At 48.6% G+C, this 20,278-nt stretch overlaps 2 protein-coding genes across 4 annotated transcripts; one reads left to right on the plus strand and one right to left on the minus strand.

Moving 5' to 3' along the window:
• Positions 1-2,269: 2,269 nt before the first annotated feature.
• CHST14 (carbohydrate sulfotransferase 14) lies at positions 2,270-5,510 on the plus strand. Its single transcript, XM_077324767.1, has one exon. The coding sequence runs from the start codon at positions 2,298-2,300 to the stop codon at positions 3,927-3,929; it is 1,632 nt and encodes a 543-aa protein (XP_077180882.1). The 5' UTR covers positions 2,270-2,297; the 3' UTR covers positions 3,930-5,510.
• A 4,325-nt stretch (positions 5,511-9,835) lies between these two features.
• LOC143831614 (uncharacterized) lies at positions 9,836-18,027 on the minus strand. Of its 3 annotated transcripts, XR_013228929.1 has the most exons (4): positions 16,547-18,027; positions 13,917-14,043; positions 10,134-12,378; positions 9,836-10,006 (listed from the first exon to the last, which is right to left on the minus strand). XR_013228929.1 is itself a non-coding variant. In XM_077324734.1 (3 exons), exons 1-3 carry the CDS (start codon positions 17,420-17,422, stop codon positions 10,595-10,597), a joined length of 2,787 nt encoding a protein of 928 aa, XP_077180849.1. In that variant the 5' UTR covers positions 17,423-18,027; the 3' UTR covers positions 9,836-10,594. The 3 variants fall into 3 exon arrangements, 2 of the variants coding, with proteins under 2 accessions (XP_077180849.1, XP_077180850.1); XM_077324734.1 differs by having other exon boundaries at positions 9,836-12,378; XM_077324735.1 differs by having other exon boundaries at positions 9,836-12,375; positions 16,547-18,025.
• Between the last annotated feature and the right edge of the window lie 2,251 nt (positions 18,028-20,278).

The raw sequence follows: 20,278 nt of genomic DNA on the forward strand, positions 1-20,278 counted from the left end.
AAACCAAGCATTCTGATCTCATGGAAGCTCTTCTTTCCAGATGTGCATTCTCTGCAGACTAGAGATGTCGCTAGGCGAGACCTGGGGATCCACTGGAATTATAGCTCATCTCCAAAATACAGAAATCAGTTTCTGTGAAAATGTGTGCTTTGAGGAGAGCATCCTACTCTTTTTGTATCCTACGTTTTACTACCCGGAGGAGTTTCAATCGTCTACTCTTCCTCTCCTCCTGACAGACACCCTGTGGGGCTGAGAGAGCTCTGAGAGAAGTGTAACTAGCCCAAGGTCACCCAACTGGCTGCATGTGGAGGAGTGGGGAATCAAACCAGGTTCTTCAGATTAGAGGCTGCCACTCTTAACCACTACACCAAGCTGGAGGGTAGACTCCATGGCATTGTACTCTGCTGAGGTTCCTGTCCTCCCCAGCCTTTACTTTCAAATCTCCGTGACTTTTCCAACCTGAAGATGATCCCCACACTACAGAGAGTAGTTCCCCTGGAGATGAACTTTTAAATTTAAAATGGCAGCCTGTCATGCCATTGTGCAGTTCAGTACAGCTAACCTTGTTATGTACTAGTTTTGCTTTTCACAGCATCGTAAAACATGCCCATCAAGTTGAGCGGAAAGTAAACAAAGAGCAAAATACTTCCTGATTTTATGACAATGATAATGAGTTTAAAGAGGTCTGTGTGCAAAAAAACTATGGGGATCCATGCCTTGAATACAAGCTTAATTGAAGTCCAGGAGCACTTTACAGAACAACAAAATATTTGGGGCATAAACTTTTGAGAGTCAAAACTCCCCTCATCTCTCGGATAGCTTTGATTCTTGAAAGCTTATTTCCTGAAAATCTTGTTGGTCGGTCTCTTAACCCTGGACTCAGATCTAGCTGTTCTACTGTAGACCAACACAGCTACCCTTTGAAACTTGAATACAAGATTTTGAATACAAACTCAAAAAGAGATTTCAATTTTTAAAAATTCAAAATTCAGGGAGTTGAAGTTTTTGGACCGTGTGCCCCCCCTCCCCACCTTGCAAAGACTATTGATAAACAAATTTAGGCTCCTGTGGCACCTTTAAGACCAACAAAGTTTTAATCAAGATATGAGCTTTCCTGTGCATCCACACTTCCTCAGATACAATGTCTTGTAATGGAAGTAATCTGTTCAAACTTACAAAATGTGAGAGTAAATGTACATACAACATAATGAAAATGGATGACAAATTCCAGAAATAATTGGGGGGGGGACAACAATTTGGATTTGTTTGCATTCATGAGATTGAATTGCCTACCTTGAATAAAAGTTAATATCTTGGGTAAAACTTTGGTCTTACAGGTGCTACTGGGCTCTAAATTTGTTCTGCTGCTTCAGACCGACAGGGCTACATTGATGAGAGTGACAGCAAACATCAAGTGTCTTTTCTTTTCATACCCAGGACTGAAATGGCAAGGAATAATTAACATGGCACAGTTCAGGGCCCAGGTGCCCAAGCAGACCAAGGGGGTCTCATGGTTTCTTCTGACTTTAATCACGCCAGTCTCAGTCCACCTCCGCCCTGCTTTGAGTGGTTGTCTTCTCCATTCACAAGAGCCTCTTGTGGCGCAGGGTGGTAAGGCAGCTGACATGCTTTCTGAAGCTCTGACCATGAGGTTGGGAGTTTGATCCCAGCAGCCGGCTAGAGGGCGTCACCCCAAGACATGACTCGGTGCTTGCAGGGGGGATACCTTCACCTTTACCTCCTCCCTTCCAAGGGTTCCTTGTAGACCCCCTAAAGCAGTGAGACCTATGGAGGCTTCTTCTTGAAGCCCACCAATCACTACAGAAAGACTGGTCTTTTAAAACTTTCTGTGGGATCTCTCTTCCCCCCTGGTGGAGTCTGGGTTATATTTGCATCCCTTCAGCCTCCTGGCCGCAGATCATAATCATGATTGTTGTCCTGCAGTTGGTATAACTCTGAGGAAGGGGGTGGGTGGAGTTCCGTGTCCCCCAAAGTGTCGATCCGCGTTTTACTTAACGTTGCCAACCTCCAGGTGGGGCCTGGATACCTCCTGCAATTGCAACTGCCCACCGAGCTGCAGCTTATCAGTCCCCCTGCAGAAAACGGCCGCTTTGGCCTCGGCGGCATTAGGTCGCGCTGAGGCGGGCGCCCTTCCCCAAACCCCACCCGGGAACTCGGAAATTCCCCATCGCAGAGATGGCAGCCCGCCTTTCCGTGAATGTAGGCAGGCAGCCTGTTGGCGCAAGGGCCAGAAACGTGTCTGCGCCCTCGTCTAGGGCCGCCCCAGCCCCGCATCCATGTCCCAGAGCGCAGCAGCGCGCCCCCGCCCGGGCCCAGCAGAGCCGCCAGCGAGGCAAGGCAAGGCAAGGCAGGAAACCCGCGGCGTTGCAGGCAGCTGCAAGCCGCTACTGTGGAGGAGGAGGAGGAGGAGGAGCCGAGGGGGGCTCCGACCGCCTGGGACCCGCCCTCCGAGCCAGGCCGTCACTGCCGGGCGGCTGCCCTTCCTTCGCGGCTCCCGGGAGACCCTTGGCTGCAGCTGGCCTTCCGCCAGGCCCCTCCAGAGCCGCGACGCTGTCGGTGGGCGGCCAGGGGCGCGTCCCCCCGGGGCTGAATGCTGCCTGGAGGCGAAGCAGCTGGGGAGGCCCCGTCCCCGTCGCGGCTCTGCGGAGGAAGCCGGTCGAGCTGACCCGCTTAGCTTAAAGGGGAGTGGCTCAGACAGGCCCACGGCCCAGGCCCCCCAAGGTGGCGTCTCCTTTGGGCCCGGAGGTCCTGCTGCCTTTCCAGCCCCCCGGCCATCCTCGGGGCCCATGCTCCCTCAGCCTCTCATCCCGGCGGCGGCAAAAGGAGGCGCAGGGATGGGGGGCAGTTCCGTGCGGCGGGCCACCGTCTCCGCCAGGACCCGCTTGCGGGGCAGCGGTGGCACCGTGCTGCTGCCTTCCATGCTGATGTTTGGCGTGATCGTGGCCTCCAGCGGCCTGCTGCTCATGATCGAGAAGGGCATCCTGGCCGAGGTGAAGCCCCCTCCGCTCCATCCCTCCCGCGGAGAGCTGTCCTGGAGGGACGCGGGCAGTGCCAGAGCCGCCGCGGTGCCGGAGGACGTCGGGTACCAGGTGCTGCAGGAGATCCGAAACAGGACAATCCGTACCGTGTGCGGTCAGAAGAACATGCCCCACAGTATCCTGGACCTCTCCGCGGGGCAGAGGAGGACCTTGCTCAAACACATCCTGGTTAGTGACAAACACCGTTTCTTGTATTGCTACGTCCCCAAAGCTGCCTGCTCCAACTGGAAGCGGGTGCTCAAGGTTTTAGACGGCGTGCTGGAGAACGTGGACGTGAAGCTGAAGATGGACCACAAGAGGGACTTGGTTTTCCTAAGCGACATGAAACCCGAGGAGATCCGATACCGGCTGAAGCATTATTTCAAGTTCCTCTTCGTCCGAGACCCGATGGAGAGACTTTTATCGGCGTACAGAAACAAATTTGGGGAGATCAAAGAGTACCAGTTGAAATACGGAGTGGAAATAGTCAAAAGATACAGGAAAAACCCTGGGAAAACGACTGGAGATGACGTCACTTTCTCGGAATTTCTCCGCTACCTCTTAGACGAAGAGGTGGAGAGAATGAACGAACACTGGATGCCCATCTACAGCTTGTGCCAGCCCTGCGCGGTGCGGTACGATTTCATCGGTTCCTATGAAAGACTCAATGAAGATGCCAATTATGTTCTGGAACGGGTTCAGGCACCCTCCTTTCTACGCTTCCCGGAAAGGCAATCCTGGTACAAACCGGTGACTCCTCAGACTTTGCATTACTACCTGTGTAACACTCCGAGGGGGCTTGTCAAAGAGCTGTTGCCAAAATACATTTTGGATTTCTCGTTGTTTGCTTACCCTCTTCCAAACGTGACCAGTGAATTTTGCAGGCAGTGATTGTCTGCTGGCACACACTACCAAGCCAACTCAGTGTCCTATGCAATTTTGTATTTTTGGTATTTTTACTAACATTTTTCCTGATCAAATTGTTTGCTATGTAGATCTAACCTTTATATACTATGTATATAGGCCGCTGACTTGAGCACAATATTTTTCTTTGAATGTGGGGAGTGATTTTTGTATATTTTAGGAACAAACCAATTTTGGGGGGTAGATTTACCACAGTATCAACTGCAGGACAGTTACATTTTGGGAAGTAAGTTGTAATAACAATGGAAGATTTCTAGAGAGAGCTCCACTTACCCCAGCCTTGTGTTTCTATACCTAGCTGGTGAGATTTTATAACAAAAGGGCAGCAATTTGATACAGTGTTATTATTTTCATTCCAGTATTAAAGCATAGTAAAACATGGATTTCATTTTTGTATTGCTCCTTGAAGAGCAATAGCATAATCCTATGCAAAGTTACTCCATACGAGCTCATTAGAATTGGTTAGCATAACCTCAAGTAAATCTCCATAAGAAGCTATCACATAAATCAAGGTTACTTGTGATATGCTGTGCCATAAAAATGTAACACTTTGATTCTAAACATTTGTGCTTCACCCACATGAGGCATCGCAGGTGTAACAGCATGGCCTATGCCACTGGATTGGCAAAAGTGCTGGCATGCCTTTATCAGAAGCACCAGAATTATTCTCTGCTGTTTAGGCCCCAAAATTACCGCAACAACTCTGCACATGATTATATAATCAGTATGTCTTAAGATTTCAGGTGAAATGTTATGCCCACTTACCTGAGACTTTGGCCATAAATACCATTGAATATGGTGGGTCTTAATTCTGATCCATGGTGACTACAGTAAACATCCACATTCAGAAGCAGTAAACCTTTGAATGCCAATATTAAGGGACCATGCCGGGGGAAGGTGGCCTCTATAATCTGGTTTTGTATTTTGGCCATCTAGGGTAACTGGTTGGTTGGTAGGATGCTGGACTCGATGGACCACTGGTCTGATGCATCAGGAGTCTTATGAGTAGAAACATGAGTAGAATAGGGATTGTAGTGCTAGTGTTTAAAGTGCAAAGCACTTGCACAGGAAAAACACAAACAAACTTTATTAATCAAGTTGACCTGTGAAACAAAACAGTTGGATAATCTGAAAATTTAGAGTATTTTTCCCAGTATTGTAACAGAAAGAGATCAGACAATAGGGGGTGAATGTCTTCAATGCAGCAGTTTGTCAGGGTATACATATGCAAGGAGATATACATATAACTTTATTAGGGCCTTTTAAAATGAACATCTTCTTGTTCTTATCTCAAATACCAAAACATTGCCTCTTGAGTAAACACTACCATGCAGTTAAAAAACTAGAGACTCCTAAACTCTCTGAGTTTCAGTTATCTTGTTTCTTGTTTTAAAAACCCTGAGTTTGGATTTATCAGCATGTTTATGGCATTCTCTTTGCTTTTTATTTAAGTATTATAAGATTTAAAACAAATATGAATGAAAGTGAGCATACAGGCTCACCAGTGTTTCTCTAGTGTTTGCATTTCAATAAAATTTCTATATGAAATTGCCTTGGGATTGTTTGAATTTGGAAGTGAAAAACAACACCTTTTAACCTGTTGTGAACCACCCAGAGTTGGTAACCCTGAAAGGGACGGTATATAAATCTAAAAACAAAAGAAGTTTAATACTTGAAACTGCAGAATTAAGATTCCACGGGAAGCTAAAGGCCTCAGTTCGGACAATTGTTCAGCTCCTGCTTGTAGCATAGAGGTGGAAGAGAGAGAGAGGCAAGCTACTATTCTCCCAGGCTCACAAAGGCTGGCTTTGACACGGCCTCCGTAATTCCTTCGATAAGCGGCAGCCCTTCCCATAGCTTTATTTGGGCCTGGCTGCTGTCCAGGCATGAGGTCCCAACAGCAGAGACTGAGGCAGGAATAAGAGAGATGCTCCACACCCATCAGTATGCAAGACCTGTTCCTAATTAGCGCATGCTCTGTGCGGCTTCTGCCCTCCCATCACTGTCTGTCCCGATTTCCTCCCTCGCTTTCCAGACTCTCTTTCCTGACAGCTCTCAGCGAAAGCGGCAAGGCGCACGCATAGCATGGATCACTTGTAGCTCTAGTGGTAAACATTTGCTCCCAGGGCAGCATTGTTTAATTGATTAGCTGCTTTTCTTCCAGCGTGACTTTGGTCTCAAGAGCAGCGTCCTGGGAGTCATAGTGCTCTTCATTCCAAGCTTCCTTGCTATTCCTTGGAGAGACACTACCAGCTGAGCCTTCGTATCCCCAGGGACCACCCAACATACCATTGGCCCACACAAAGAGGACCTCTCCAGATGCACCTTTACAGAAGACTTCCTCTGCCCCCCCCCCACAATGTAAGTAGTTTCCATCGCCTTAAAGCAAACTGAGGAATTATTCACTCTTTTTTCAGCATTTCTCCAGTGTAGAGAGCTGGCAATGCCTCCCCACATGCAGTGAAGTTGCCACATCTTCATTTGCACACTGCTTTCCTTAGCAAAAAACCCAAGTTTGTTTTGCTACTTCAGACCAACATGGCTAGACATGTGACTCTACGTTGCTTAGGTTGAGTTTGTGTCTGGGTCACTCAGATTGATTATGCACGTGGCTGGGCGCGGCAGGCCGCCACTGATTCCCAGTGGTGGGGCAGCATGCCCGGCTGCTTCATCTAGAGTCCAATGGCAACTTTAATACCCACTAAGTTTTATTCAAAGTACTAGGAAGAAAGCCCATTGCAACCAGGAATGCAATGAGCGCTAGGACCCAGGGGACACCGGCAGGCGCAGATTTCTCTCTTTCAGTAGGAGCCATAGGAGGTAATCAGGGCTCCTTTGTAGTAGGGAAGCAAGGGTCTTTGCAATTTGTCTCTGTTTGTCTCCCAGCAGGAGCCATAGCAGGTAATCAGGGGTCATTTGCAGTTTGGCAGGGCTCTCTGTGTCTCTATGTGTGTCTCTCAGGCGTCTGGGAGCAAAGTGGCTGGCGTCCAGGGAAGGAGGGCAGGAGCTGGAGAAGGAGAGAGCTGGCCGCACCCTGACTGGCCCTATTCCATCTCGGACAGCCAGAACACTCTCCATCCCCAGGGCTGTTTCACAAATATTAAGAGGAACAATGGATAAGGATGAGTTTGTACCTGAGGAAGTGTGCGTGAACACGAAAACTCAAGCTTTGAATAAAACGTTTTTGGTCAAAGGTGCCACTAGACTCTAAATTTGTTCTACTCGAAAGATCCAAATTACTCAAATGCAGCTTCAGTTGGGGCCAGCTTGGTTGTTTCTCCCTCAACAGCAGAGGAGAGTATCAATCTAACACCCTCTGGGTCATGCGGATAGCATGCTCCCCTCCCCCCACTTTGGCGGGCAGTGGGAAAACTTTGGCATGGCTTTTAAAGCACTTTCCCGCTCCGAGTCATGCCCAGCCTCCTGGGCATTCATCAAGGCCAAACATCTGTGCTCCAGCAGGCACTTGTCCATTGATCAGAATGTGCAGCTGTTAACTAAAGTCATTGTCCCACTTTCCAGACAGGGAGAGTTTTAGACCCACCACTTCAGTTGTGCTTAGTGATATGGTCAAAAACGCTTTCCCAGAGCAGTCAATCTGGCCTGCAGCAGGAGAGAGAAAGCCTAGTGCTTGACCAAGGAAACTGCTGATTTAGTTGCAGGCCCACACCAGAGAAGAAGAAAAAGGTTCAAGAGCAGCAGCAGCAGCAGAAACTCTTGAAGAGCACACAGGGGAAGAAGCAGCGCTGTACTTCCTTAACATTTGAACTTGTTTTCTTGGTGTTACTGTGCTCCTTTGCTTTGAGTTCCCTTTCTGAAACTGCCAGTGAGGGGGAGTTCACCACCTCCTTAGGCAGCCTATTCCACTGCTGAACTACTCTGACTGTGAATTTTTTCCCCTCATATCTAACCTATATCGTTGTACTTGTAGTTTAAACCCATTACTGCGCGTCCTCTCCTCTGCAGCCAACAGAAACAGCATCCTGCCCTCCCTCTAGGGTCTTTCTAGGTCTTCCTATCCCAAATGGAAGCAAATTAGACTAGCCTTGTGTCTTTCCAGTCTCTGCCCCTTAGGTATGATGAGCTCACTGAGGTGTTAGATGGTAAACTTTTTGTCAAGCTTCAGCCAGAGCTATTTACATATCTGAGCGCTGATGTACTTGGGCGTTGATAGCTCATCCTATAGCACCCTTCCTTCTTCCCAGGTGCTTGCTCGCAGTGAAGCCCTTGTAACACCATAAAAACAGTTACCGAAATATAAATGTGACTTATAGGGTGGAGAGTGTTTCTCCACATACTTCAGAGGGCAAATTTCTTGGAAAAGGCCTTGGAAAAATGACTTCAGGAGGCCAACAGTTGGAAAAAAGGAGGATTGCCCAGATCTTGGCAGGTCCCTGTCTGCTGAGGGAACATAGCCTTTGGGGGCTGTGTAGTGTGTTGTCCGGTATAGCAAAGCTGGACAGAGCTGGCCTGTTTACAGAACTGGGGGATTGTGAGCAGAGAATGAGGAGCGGTATCATATTTTTTAAGATCACTGACAGGAAAGAATGGCCATTCCCTCAGTCTCTGTGATTTGCCCATGGGTTGCTTTTAACAGCAGCTGCCTTTGACAACTTGCTGGTTGTTTTCTTCTCGCCATTCTGAGCCAAGGCAGGATGGAAAGAAATCAAGAACTGTGTCAGCCAATCAGCAGACAATTACTTTGATTTATCGACCTCTGCAAGACTGGCCTAGCGCACATCCACAGATATTCTCTGTTGCTGGTCAGCAACTGAAACACTTGGGCACAATTCCTGTGGCTTTTTTGTCTTCTACTTGTTGTCCAGCTTCCTGGAAGTCCCTCATCACTCAGTCAGAGCAAACAGGTCTCTGTGATACAATCAGTCAGTGCATCTGGCTGTTGACTGGAAGGATGGTGGTTCGAGCCCACCCAGGGACATTTGCGGACTTGCCATGCCATTGACGAGGTGGCTGAGTGGTTAAGGCTAATCCATTGTGCTCTTCATGCATGGGTTCAACCACACTTGTCATAGGCCGTGAAAACAGCCTTGCTCTCACTGACACATCCTGGAGGCAGTAGAGGGTGTGTGTGTGTGTGGGGAGAACTGCAGGCTCTGGTCTGTCATGGAAGGGAGAGCATGAGGCATCTTGAATGGCTACGTGGTGGTTGGTCCTGTGTGCTGCATCTGGATGGTGCTGGCTCACAATGGAAGGTCACAAGTTCTACCCTGTTGCAGGGAAGTTTGTTTTCTCTACATACATCCAAAGGCTTGCCCTGGATCTTCAAGGCAGAACCTGGGAAGTGGTGGAGATAAACAGGCCCTATTTAAACTCAGCAGAATCTGTCTATGCCCTTCTCCCTAAACACTAAACTACTATTCTTATTGCAGAAGTCCTGGGGCATATTCTTATTGGGCCATTTCCCCACTCTTTTGATGAACAGCCAAAATAGTACTTTCTGCATACCAGTCTGCATTATAATCGCACTCCTTACTATTGAAAAATGCCACGGGTACATTGACAGAAAAGTAGCAAACAACAATAAAATCAATTGGAATTGAAGACTTAAATATATGTCGAAACATCTCCCATTACAAATCAGTGGGACATAAAAGGGTTTCGTTTGAGATGGATTTTACCTTTGGCATCTTCTAATTATCCTGACTTGGCCTTGTTTCTCAGCTATGACCAGCCTCCTGAAACTTTGGCAAGGCCCAGCTGCATCATCGGAGCAAGCAGAACTCTGTGGCACAATTAGTTAGCACATTGTTGTGGTAGTTGTGATAGTGACCCACTCCCTTCAACACCTTGATTGCTATTTTTGCAGCTCTGGAATATCTTCCTCCCCCCCAAAAAAAAATACAGTGACAGAATTGTATAAAACATTGCAAATCAAATTGTACCATAAATCTATGCAGGAATAGTATAACATAGGTCGTTTTAAGTTCAGTCCCTTGCCACATACATAGTATTTTCCCCTATTATGGCTACACAATGAATTGACATTTTTCATCAAACGGTCCACTACAACAGGGGTAGTCAAGCTGTAGTCCTCCAGATGTTCATGGACTACAATTCCCATGAGCCCCTGCAAAAACTGGCAGGGGCTCATGGGAATTGTAGTCCATGGACATCTGGAGGACCACAGGTTGACGACTCCTGCACTACAACTTAAAGATACTCCAGCTCCCTTTAGACCCGAGTGTAATAAAATATAATTGAAAGGAAGACTAGATCCCTCCCCCTGAAGTTGTTAATTTCCATACAAGTTACAAAGATGTACAATAATCTTTAAGATTGTGTATAACCATTGTTAAGGGAGCTTATCTTGCATTCAGGGTTGTCTTCCTTTCGGGTAAACTTGGTAGGTTACTTTCACTCCCAAGAGCTGCAATTCTACCTGGACAGAAGGAGCACAGGCACCGTTAAGAAAGGTCCTTTTAATTTCCCCATGATCACTTCTGATGTACTGAAGCAGGTAGGGATCCAAATGCTTGCAAAGGCTTCCAAACATGGTGAAAACAAATGCCAATTTCTTCAGCGTCAAACGTCCTCGGTCTCTGAGCCTCGGCCGGAACCATACAGCCAACCCCGAGCCAACCCCAGAACACAAATCAAGCTGAGGGGCAGCATCAGGGGCTCATTTCTCTCTTGATCCCCTGCAGTGGCCACAGTCCTGCTATGACATTCGTCTGCACAGCTTTCCCAACCAGCTTGGCTTCAATAGCCTTAATCTCATTGCAGTGCTGCACAAGCTGGGCCTTGGTATTCTGGGAGGTCAACTCCAAATCCGAGATCCGATGCCAAGCGTCGTCATGAGCGCACCCAGAGGTGCTCCCCAGGGCATTCTGGATACCTGTCATTCTGCAGTCCAGCCTGGAGACTGCAGACTTAATTTTCTCTGTGTCAGCAGCCACCTGCTTCAGGACTGCTCCAGTACTGTTCCAATACTGCTCCAATACTTCCATTACCTGAGCCACAACAGACTCAGCAGCCATTCTGTCTAGAAGGGAAGAGGGGGGAGCTCTTTGCCAAGGTTTTGCCTCCCTGGCGTGTGAGGAGGAAGCCGCCCTCGAGCTGGTTCTGTGCTCCTCCATTGCTGTCTGCAGAGTTTTGTGGGGCTGGGCATTCATATTTACAGAACTGTGTTTCCTCGGGTCCGTTTGCAGCTCAGGAAACCTGCATCCCCGTTTTCTGGAGGCCCACCGGTTCCAATTCAGATGTTTATGTCGTTTTCCTCCCGGGGAGATCCTCCAGTGTGTCCCCAGGACAGATCTGACGGGCGTATTTCTCTCGCTACAAGGTTTTCTTTTTTTGTCAAACCTTCTGTGTTTTATCAAAACGGAGAGACTGCTGGGATTTCCACCAGAATTTGAGCAGGTGGGCTGTGTGGTGGAAGGTGAACTCTGAATGAACTGTCTTTTGTTACTGAGGTCTTCAGGCAGATCTTCTCCTTGGCTGCTTTTTTGACTACTATTGTGTTCTGAAGATTCCTCTGGATTGGGGCCAGTAGGCCAGGGCTCTGCTGTTGGCTGAGAAGGGAAGGGAAGCAGGTCTTCGGTCAGTTCTGGCAAACCATTCCCAGAAAGAACAGATTTTGCTTCTCTTCCTTCTTTCCCTGGGCTACTGATCTTCTCCGTGTCCACAATAATGGTCTTCTCACTGTTTAAGGCTGCAGTCCTGTTCACACCTTCCCCAGAGGAAGTCCTATTCAATTCACTGAGTGAGTCAATGTGCATGGGCTCAGGCTGAGAATCTTTCTCAGGGCTCTGGGGGATTTCTTTGTGTGATATAAGCAAGGATCCCTCTGGTAGAGCCACACATCCCAAGTCACTCTCTATGGGGATGTTCTGACCTTGGAGAAGTGTTAAAGATTCATCTTGGTCCCCACCGTCAACAGCCATGCAGAGGGTCTCCTGCCCTGGCCTACCGTCTTGATGGTCTTTTCTAAAAGGAATTAATTTATCTTCTACTCTAAGGTTCTTTTCTTGCAGCCTCTCCACATCCTTGTGGCCCTCCTTGATTACATTTTCTTCAGGATTCTGAGGGTTTTTCTTCCCTGAGGGCTCCTGTAACTCCCCAGATAATATTGTGGGTTCAGCATCTTCCTCTCTAGAGCTTTTCCTACTCGCAACAATTGAGGATTCATCCTCTTTGCTGCAACCACAACAAAGTACTGTCTCCAGGCCGAGTTCAGCATCTCTGGTTATTTCCTTCAAACCACTGATGAAAAGATTGACGTCTTCTTTCACTGCTGAACTGCTATTTGGCTGCTTTTCCTGATGGGCCTCCCTATTTGAATCTTGCTTGGTACCCCAGGTACTGTCCTTGTTGTTTTTTTTCACCAGCTCCACTATAGGTTCAGAAGGTTCCTGCCAGGGGTCCTTACCCCTCTGGCTGCTTGTTCCGCCACCTGCTGAAGCAAGGGGGAGGGAGAGTTAATTCTCCACGTAATGCAATAAAGTATTTCATTTACTGATAAGACCATGCAACACTATTTATTAATTGTAAACTAGGGACAAAGCTCGTTGCATTCAGGAATGCAACAGGCATTAGATTGGGGGGGGTGAGGTGGAAGAATTATGTAGATGGCCTCTCCCTCCCCCCAGGACCTGGAAAGGCTGCAGGCTGGAGGCCCCCGGCCAGGGAACTCACTAGCAGGGGCAGCTCTCATGCAGCAGGGATCTGCAGCCTACGAGCCTCAGAGGGAAGTGGAAGGAGGAGGGGTGGTCAGGGGTGGGGGGCGTAAGGCGACTGGCTGGCCGCTGGACAGACAGGCAAGCTGGTCGGAGGAGGCGGCACTCAGGGGTGGGACAGCTGCCCTGAGTGGGTGTTAAGTGCTGAGTGACACTTAAGCCATCAGACACGCTCCTCCTCCAATCCCTTACCAGAAATATATTATGTGGAACAGCTATGTCATCATTAAACGTCTTAGACAGATAGTCTAAGCTTGCGAGGTAGGCTAAACCAAGAGAATGCTAGGCCAAAGGCCAACCAATGACTTAGGGAGAGGGATTTATTTTTCATGGCATTCCAGGTGGTATGCAAAGGGATCCCTGGAAATTTTCCCTCCAGGTACAGACCACATGCAGCGTTACAGTCAGGGCAAGCATCTGTCTTTGTGCCACTCAGAAAATTTCACTGGTAGGGCACAGATTAGCACAGACACCCAGGGTTGCCAACTAACTGGGGAAAAATGTCCTGCCCATTTAGTAGAGGCTTCATGGGATGATATTTACCATATGATATTATTTACCTCTGCTCCAATTAAAAAAACCTCTTTGGCTGCCCATTTCTTCATATTAATCCTCATTATAGAAAGAGGATATCTTTTTTCCCCAGACCTGCTGGCTACCCTACAGCCACAGAGTATTACACCTCATTTTCAACAACCCATATCGTCTTCATCAAGGACTCTGTGAACAATAAATAACACTTTTGCATAATGACTGGGGAAGGCACTGGCAAACCACCCCGTATTGAGTCTGCCATGAAAACGCTAGAGGGCATCACCCCAAGGGTCAGACATGACTCGGTGCTTGCAAAGGGGATACCTTTACCTTTATACAGTACTCATATTTCATCCTCTTTGCATAATAGTATACACACTTAACAAGTTATAATACTCCAGGTGTCGTTTTGGCTCTGTTACACCTGTAATTAAACCCAGAAATGCTTTTAGCCATTGTCAGCTTCACTTTCTTGCCTCCTTTTCTGGTATTTGGCTGATGGGTTTCTCTTGGACTGGTGTTACCCTACAGCCACACCTGCCCATGCACCTGGAGTGGCCAGGTTGGTCAGCTCGCCTGCTGAAAGTGCTTGACAGGCCCTGAAAGATGGGGACAGTATCTTTTGTTCTGTTGGCACAGAACCCAAACCATATGGAGCGCACACAATTTGTTAATGCTTTAGAGCCCATAGCAGGATTTTCTAGGAACCAAAAGGGAGCCTTACTCAGCCAAGCCACGTTATCGTAATTCTGATGCATGATGTTCCAATAGAGTGCTTTTTCTCTCTGGTCCAGCAAAGCCCATTCCTCCTCAGAGAAACACACAGATACATCTTCGAAGATGACCAGGTCCTGGAACAACCAGAAGGAAGTTACATTAATCACATAATCTCATGCTCCTCCTTGATACAGACTTGGAGGTGGGATTGCTAAACAAATCCCAGATCAGTGAGGGATCACTTTCATAGCTGTGGGCAAATCCTTCGGCCTCAGTTTCCAGTCTGAATAATTAAGGCATCTTGCACAGTACCCCGAGGGAGGCAGATGGAAACAGTGGTGGTCCTTATCCTGACCAAAGGGGGGAAAAAAGGAAGGGTGATGCTATATGTAGTAGTAGTAGTAGTAGAAGAAGAAGAAGAAGAAGAAGAAGAAGAAGAAGAGTTGGTTCTTATATGCTGCTTTTCTCTACCCGAAGGAGGCTCAAAGCGGCTTATAGTCGCCTTCCCTTTCCTCTCCCCACAACAGACACCCTGTAAGGGAGGTGAGGCTGAGAGAGCCCTGATATCACTGCTTGGTCAGAACAGTTTTATCAGTGTCACGGCAAGCCCAAGGCCACCCAGCTGGCTGCATGTGGGAGAGTGCAGAATCGAACCTGGCATGCCAGATTAGAAGTCCGCACTCCTAACCACTACACCAAACTGGCTCCCAGTTTGTAAAGGTACAGATTTTTTAAAAAGAGGCCTGCAAACACCTCCACAAAATTCTCCTGCCATCTAGACATTAGAACTAGACATGATGCTCCACTGCTATCAGCAGCACAAAAGAGTTCATTTCCACAAGCCAGATTGGACAGATGTTTCTGGTCCATCCCCAGATTGCAGAGACCTTCTCAAGAATGCCTCTGTGCTGCCTTAAGTTCCATGCTGGCAGAAACGTAAATAAACGTTATACTAAACGTGTTGGAATAATGGCTACTTATTGATCAGCATTCTGGCTAATGATGCAGGCAGATCATGAATCAGAGTGTGGCGTCTGTGCACAGAGCAACCTGCGTAGGGCACCACACTCAGTGCAAAAAATCATATTCAGGCAAGTCTCTAGAAGTGCTTCTTGGCAAATAAGGGAAGCCCTGCCCATCCCAATAAGCTTAGTCTGCCTCTCACCCTGCTTTCAGAATAAGGAAAGCCCAAGAGTCCTCTCAGGAAAAAAAATTGGTACACTGGGAATGTGTTTTCCCAATCTCTAGAATAAGACTCACTTTGCATTAAACTTTCTTCTGACATCATATGCATGTGCAAAGTGCTTTCTAGAAATTTTCTAGGCACCTCCCTCAAAAATTGATTTAAGATTGTTGCTTATAGTTGATCTCTCACAAGACTCTCTGCATTGCCTACTCCAAGTTCAAAAGAAAAAGAAGAGCTGGTTTTTTAAAGACAGGGTAAAAGCCGAACAGCCCAGAATGGGCATTAAACAAACAATAGTACTTCAAACAACAGTGGTATGTGTCAAAGGCACGCCGGAATAATATTTTGGAAATTCAAATGCAGGAATATCATGCACGTTAACCTGTTCAGTGCCGATACTTTTGGAACGCCTCAGAACAGGCCAGAAAGGGCATGAGACTAACCACAGTACTTCAAAAGATGAATAAGAAGAGGACTTGTTTTTTATACCCTGCTTTTCAATGCTCAAATAAGTCACAAAGCAGCTTACAATCACCTTCCTCTCCCCACAACAGCCACCCTGTGAGGTAGGTGGGACTGAGAGAGAGAGCTCTGAGAGAACTGTGACTGGCCCAAGGTCACCCAATCGTCCGCATATGGAGGAGTGGGGAATCAAACCCAAGTCCCCAGGTTAGAAGCAGTTGCTCTTAACAACCACACCATGCTGTGTCTCTTCAAGTATTCTGCACATTAACCATTTCCAGACCAAATTACCTCTGGAACACCACAGAAAAGGCTGAACTGAGCATTAAATAACTAGCGAGAAGCACTACCAGACCCTCAGGTGCAATGTTTTAAAAGAAATGAAAATGCAGAACTCTCTCAGTTTTCTTAACCCTTCCCAGGCCACAGTTCCTCCAAAACAACACGAAACAGGCTGGAATGGGTTTTAAACAAATAATAGTCCCTAAAAAGAACACTGGGATACATTAAAGGCACTCCTGAACAATATTATGGAAATCCAAACACAGAAATAGTGTGTGCTTACTCACAACACCCTCTATGTGCCCAGCAAGTTTTGTGAGGCTTGGCGTCCATGGGAGAGATGCCACAAGTTTGAAGTCACTAATTGAACCTGTGCCTGACATCTCCTCGAAAACAACCTGGTTTTTCACACCCTGCTTTTCACTACCTCAAAGCACCTTACGAACTCCTTTCCCTTACTCTTCCCACAACAGATATCCTGTGGGGCTGAGAAAGCTCTAAGAGAACAGCTCTCAGAGAACTGTGACTAGTTCAAGGTCACCCAGCTGGCTGCATGTGGAGGAGTGGAGAATCAAACCTCATTCTCCAGATTACAGTCTGCTGCTCTTAACCACTACAATACTCAGGAGCCAACACCAACTACTGGCAGCTCTTGCTTTGAACAGGATACACAGCAGCTCTGCATTAAATGCCCTCAAAGCACTTACCTTCTCCAGCTCCTGACCAGCCCCGGCCAGTTCCTGGTCCCCCAGATAGGACTCGGCCAGCCAAACTGCCTCCATGCTTTTCCTGGGCTCCCTTGCTTTCACCCAGGCCTGCATGCTCACCGGCAGCACAGCCAGGAACTGTTCCAAGATGACCATGTCCATAATCTCGTCCTTCTCATGCTCCTGAGGACACAACCACTGCTGAGCTGCCGCACTTATGCAGGACAGAATCTCCTGGGGGGTTGCTCCAGGCGGGACAATGCCGGAACGAAACCTCTGCCTCCCAGCTTCCTGGCTGGCTTGGAGGCAGACCGAACCAGATGTTCTGGGCTCCTCACAGAGCATGAAGCCAGACCTGAAACTGGCATCCTTGAACCTCTCTGAGCATTCATGCACGTTTGGAGGACTTACGGAGAGCACTGAGGATGGAGCCTTAGGAATTGATTTGGTAACAATGGCAGATGTTTGCGAGTGGAACGCCCCTTGGCGGGTGGCGCTCAAACAGGCTCTCAGGCGCTGGATTGTCTGTTTCGGGTTTTGGATACGCGGCTTCTTGGTGGGAACTGTTTCCGGCAGCCCACCAGAAGGCGCCGGGGCCACTTCGTGGGTCTGCTGCGAGCCACAGAGGATCGCGGCCCTTGCGCTACACCCCATTCTCTTGCCATCTATGGCCGCCTTGCCGGGAGGGTGGCGATGTGCCGTGTACTTTATGACGTGGTCATCACGGGTGTGAGCCCTCCCTGGGCAACGGTTCTTGTGGTAGTTTGCACATTTCCACACGGTTTTGTTCCCAAACACACGCTCCTTGGTATGCAGGTATCCTTTATAGAACAGCTGATCCCGCCCTTTCTTACTCTTCAGGTACAGCAGGGGCATTTTTCAAAAGAATCAGGGCACAGAGTTGGGGATCAGGGCGTAAAATATATATATATATATATATTTCAGTAGGAGCACAACTAAGTTGCAGACAGAGAGAAATGAATCCAGAGAAGGGGTCTGCCCCCAAATGTTACTTTCCCCGGGCGATATTCAGGGAGCCAGGAAGAGGTCCCTTACGCATTATACGGCAGGAAAGCGGCTCTAGTTTCCGCGAGTTCTCCTTCGTGGTCCTCGCACCATGTTAGCCGTCTGCAAACATTTTCCCCTCGAGTTCTCCTGGCGGAGCCCGGCCAGATCGGCTCGGCAGTACCTGCCTTTGGAAAGCCTTCCCGATCCCTCCAAAGCGCAAGCGGCTGTCGGGTGGATTCCTCGCCTGCTTCAATGCTGCGCCGGGCGCGACCACTTAGCAGAGCATCCTGGGCCCGGCGACAGAGAACGGGGGCGGGCGGGCAACCGGGCTGTGTGTGTTTTGGGGGGGGGAGGGTCTGCGAGACAGTTCTCACTCCGGTCGGGAGGCAGTGCAAATGGCTGCGAGCGAGCCAATCCGGATCCTGAAGCCGGCCCCGCGACCCGGCCCCGCCTCCTTGAGGTGCCCGTCAGATGACAGCAAGAGGCGGCCGCGCCTCCAGATCCGGTCTCGACGGCCGTTTCTATCAGCGAGGCGCCTTAGGCGGACGGAGAAGGCAGGCGGCGCTTCCGGTGCTCGAGGCCCTCTAGCGGGGGAAGGACGGCGACCAGCCGAGCAACCAACCAACCAAATCCCAGCGCAAAATGAAACTAACCTGGATCACTAGAGACAGGCAGGTGAGGAGCCGCGTGGGTCTGCAGCGGCAGAACAAGGTTCAAGTCCAGGGGCACGTTTAGGACCAGCAATGTTTGGTTCTGGGTACAAGTTTGCTTGCTGGCTTTCTCTCCATCTGCCTCCTTTCTTCCTCCTTCCTTCCTTCCATCCTTCCTTCCTTCCCTCCTTCCTTCCTTCCTCTCTCTCTTTATTTCTTGCTTTCTCGCTCTATCTCTCTCCCTTCCTCTCACTTTCTTTCTCTTTCTCTTTCACTTTCTCTGTCTTCCTTCCTTCCTCTTTGTTTTTCTCTCTTTCTTGCTTTCTCGCTAACTCCTTCCTTCCTTCCTTCCTTCCTTCCTTCCTTCCTTCCTTCCTTCATTCATTCATTCATTCATTCATTCATTCATTCATTCAATCGGCATACCACCCTCCCCTAAGGCAACTAGCATATATTTTCACCCCAAGCTCTGTAAGGAGATTCCTATAACATCATTGCAAAATTCGCTAATAAGCAATCTGTCCACCACTAAAAGATAATCAGCATTTTTTTGTTTACATGTGCCCTTCTTCATTGTGGGATGTTGAAGGTAATTAACCAAGACTCTGCCATTACACTCATGATCTCAATTAATTACTCTCAACATTCCACAAATGTAAACAGGTTTTTTTTAATTTTTAGTTGGGGTGTGTGTGTATACACACACACACACACCTTTTATTGCATTAGCTCAAAATTTGCTTGTTTTTAATTAACGAATCAGAAACATGGCAACCGAAATGGGAGTGACCACAAGAAAAAACAGAGATTCCACCGATACTGAAGCAGTACATGGAACCGAGGTCTGCAAACTTCTGCAATTCCCAAACATCAGGATTTTTGAAACATATTTTTTGCTCAAAAAAGCAAGGGAGCCCCATATTTTTTTAGGTATGCACTCAACAGTGACTCATTCTTGCCTCTTGGTGATAAGGCAGGTAGGGTGAAATTTTTTGGGTCAAAATAGTATTTCACACAGAAATTTCCACACCTACCAAACTCTTCTCACTCATGAGTCAAATTCTACCCTGGGTAATTTCTGGGTGTGGGGGCAGCCAATGGCAAACAACCCCCGAACCCCTGGCAGCCAGGACAACCTTAGGGTCTCTCAGCCGTACGAGTGACCTGCCAATGTTGGATGGATGTATCACTCCGATGGCTGGAGAAGAACAGGATGGTGATGCTTCAGAGTCAAGGCAAGGAGAAGGATCTCCGCAGCAGGAAGGGGTCAGACATGGTTCCAGGCATGGTATGAAACAACAGGTGTTGCAGCTGAGACCGGGTGACTGAAAAACAAGGCGGCCACCAGAGGTGAAGACAACAGGCTCCTGCCGGCAACCCATCTATGCATGGGTTCCACACAGGGAGGGAAGGAGGGCCCTAGAACACTGGTTCCACCCACCGATCCCAAGTCACCTGCACATTGAGAATGCAAGGAGGAATGACCACAAGAAAGCCCCCTCTCTGCAGGAATGTCAAGAAAGCCACCCAGAAGGAATCTCACTGGGGAGGAATGTACACAAATTTGCAATGTGCACAGTACTCCACAGTTCCATAGATGACTGGCTGTTCGGGTGCAGCAGGTGGAATCTCCTTAGCCTAGGGCTGCCGTGTCCCTCCTGAGCACCAGAAGGGGTGAGGGTGGGTGGGTTGCTATATCCAGGTTGGGAAATACCTGGAGATTTGAGAGTGGAGCCTGCTGAGGACAAGGATCACAGTGGGTTACAGCAGTGGTCCCCAACTCCCGGTCCGGGGACCGGGACTGGTCCGGGGATCAGTCAATACCGGGCCGCAGCTCCTCCTCGTCCTCCTCCCCGGCTGCTGCCTCGGGGGCTGCCCTGCCACTCAGCCGCCGGCTCACCTTTAGTGCTCTCTAGCGGCTGCCATATCTGGGGCTCCCCCTCGGCGTGGCATTATGCAGTTGCTGCTGGCAGTGCCTCTCAGCGGGTGGCAAGAAGTCAGGGGCACGGCAGGAAAGCAAGTGGAGCAGGGGCTCAGGTGGCGGCGACGTCCCTCAGCAAAAGACTACCCCCCT

This window comes from Paroedura picta, chromosome 3 (genome assembly GCF_049243985.1).
Source record: "Paroedura picta isolate Pp20150507F chromosome 3, Ppicta_v3.0, whole genome shotgun sequence".
Taxonomy (NCBI): Eukaryota; Metazoa; Chordata; class Lepidosauria; order Squamata; family Gekkonidae; genus Paroedura; species Paroedura picta.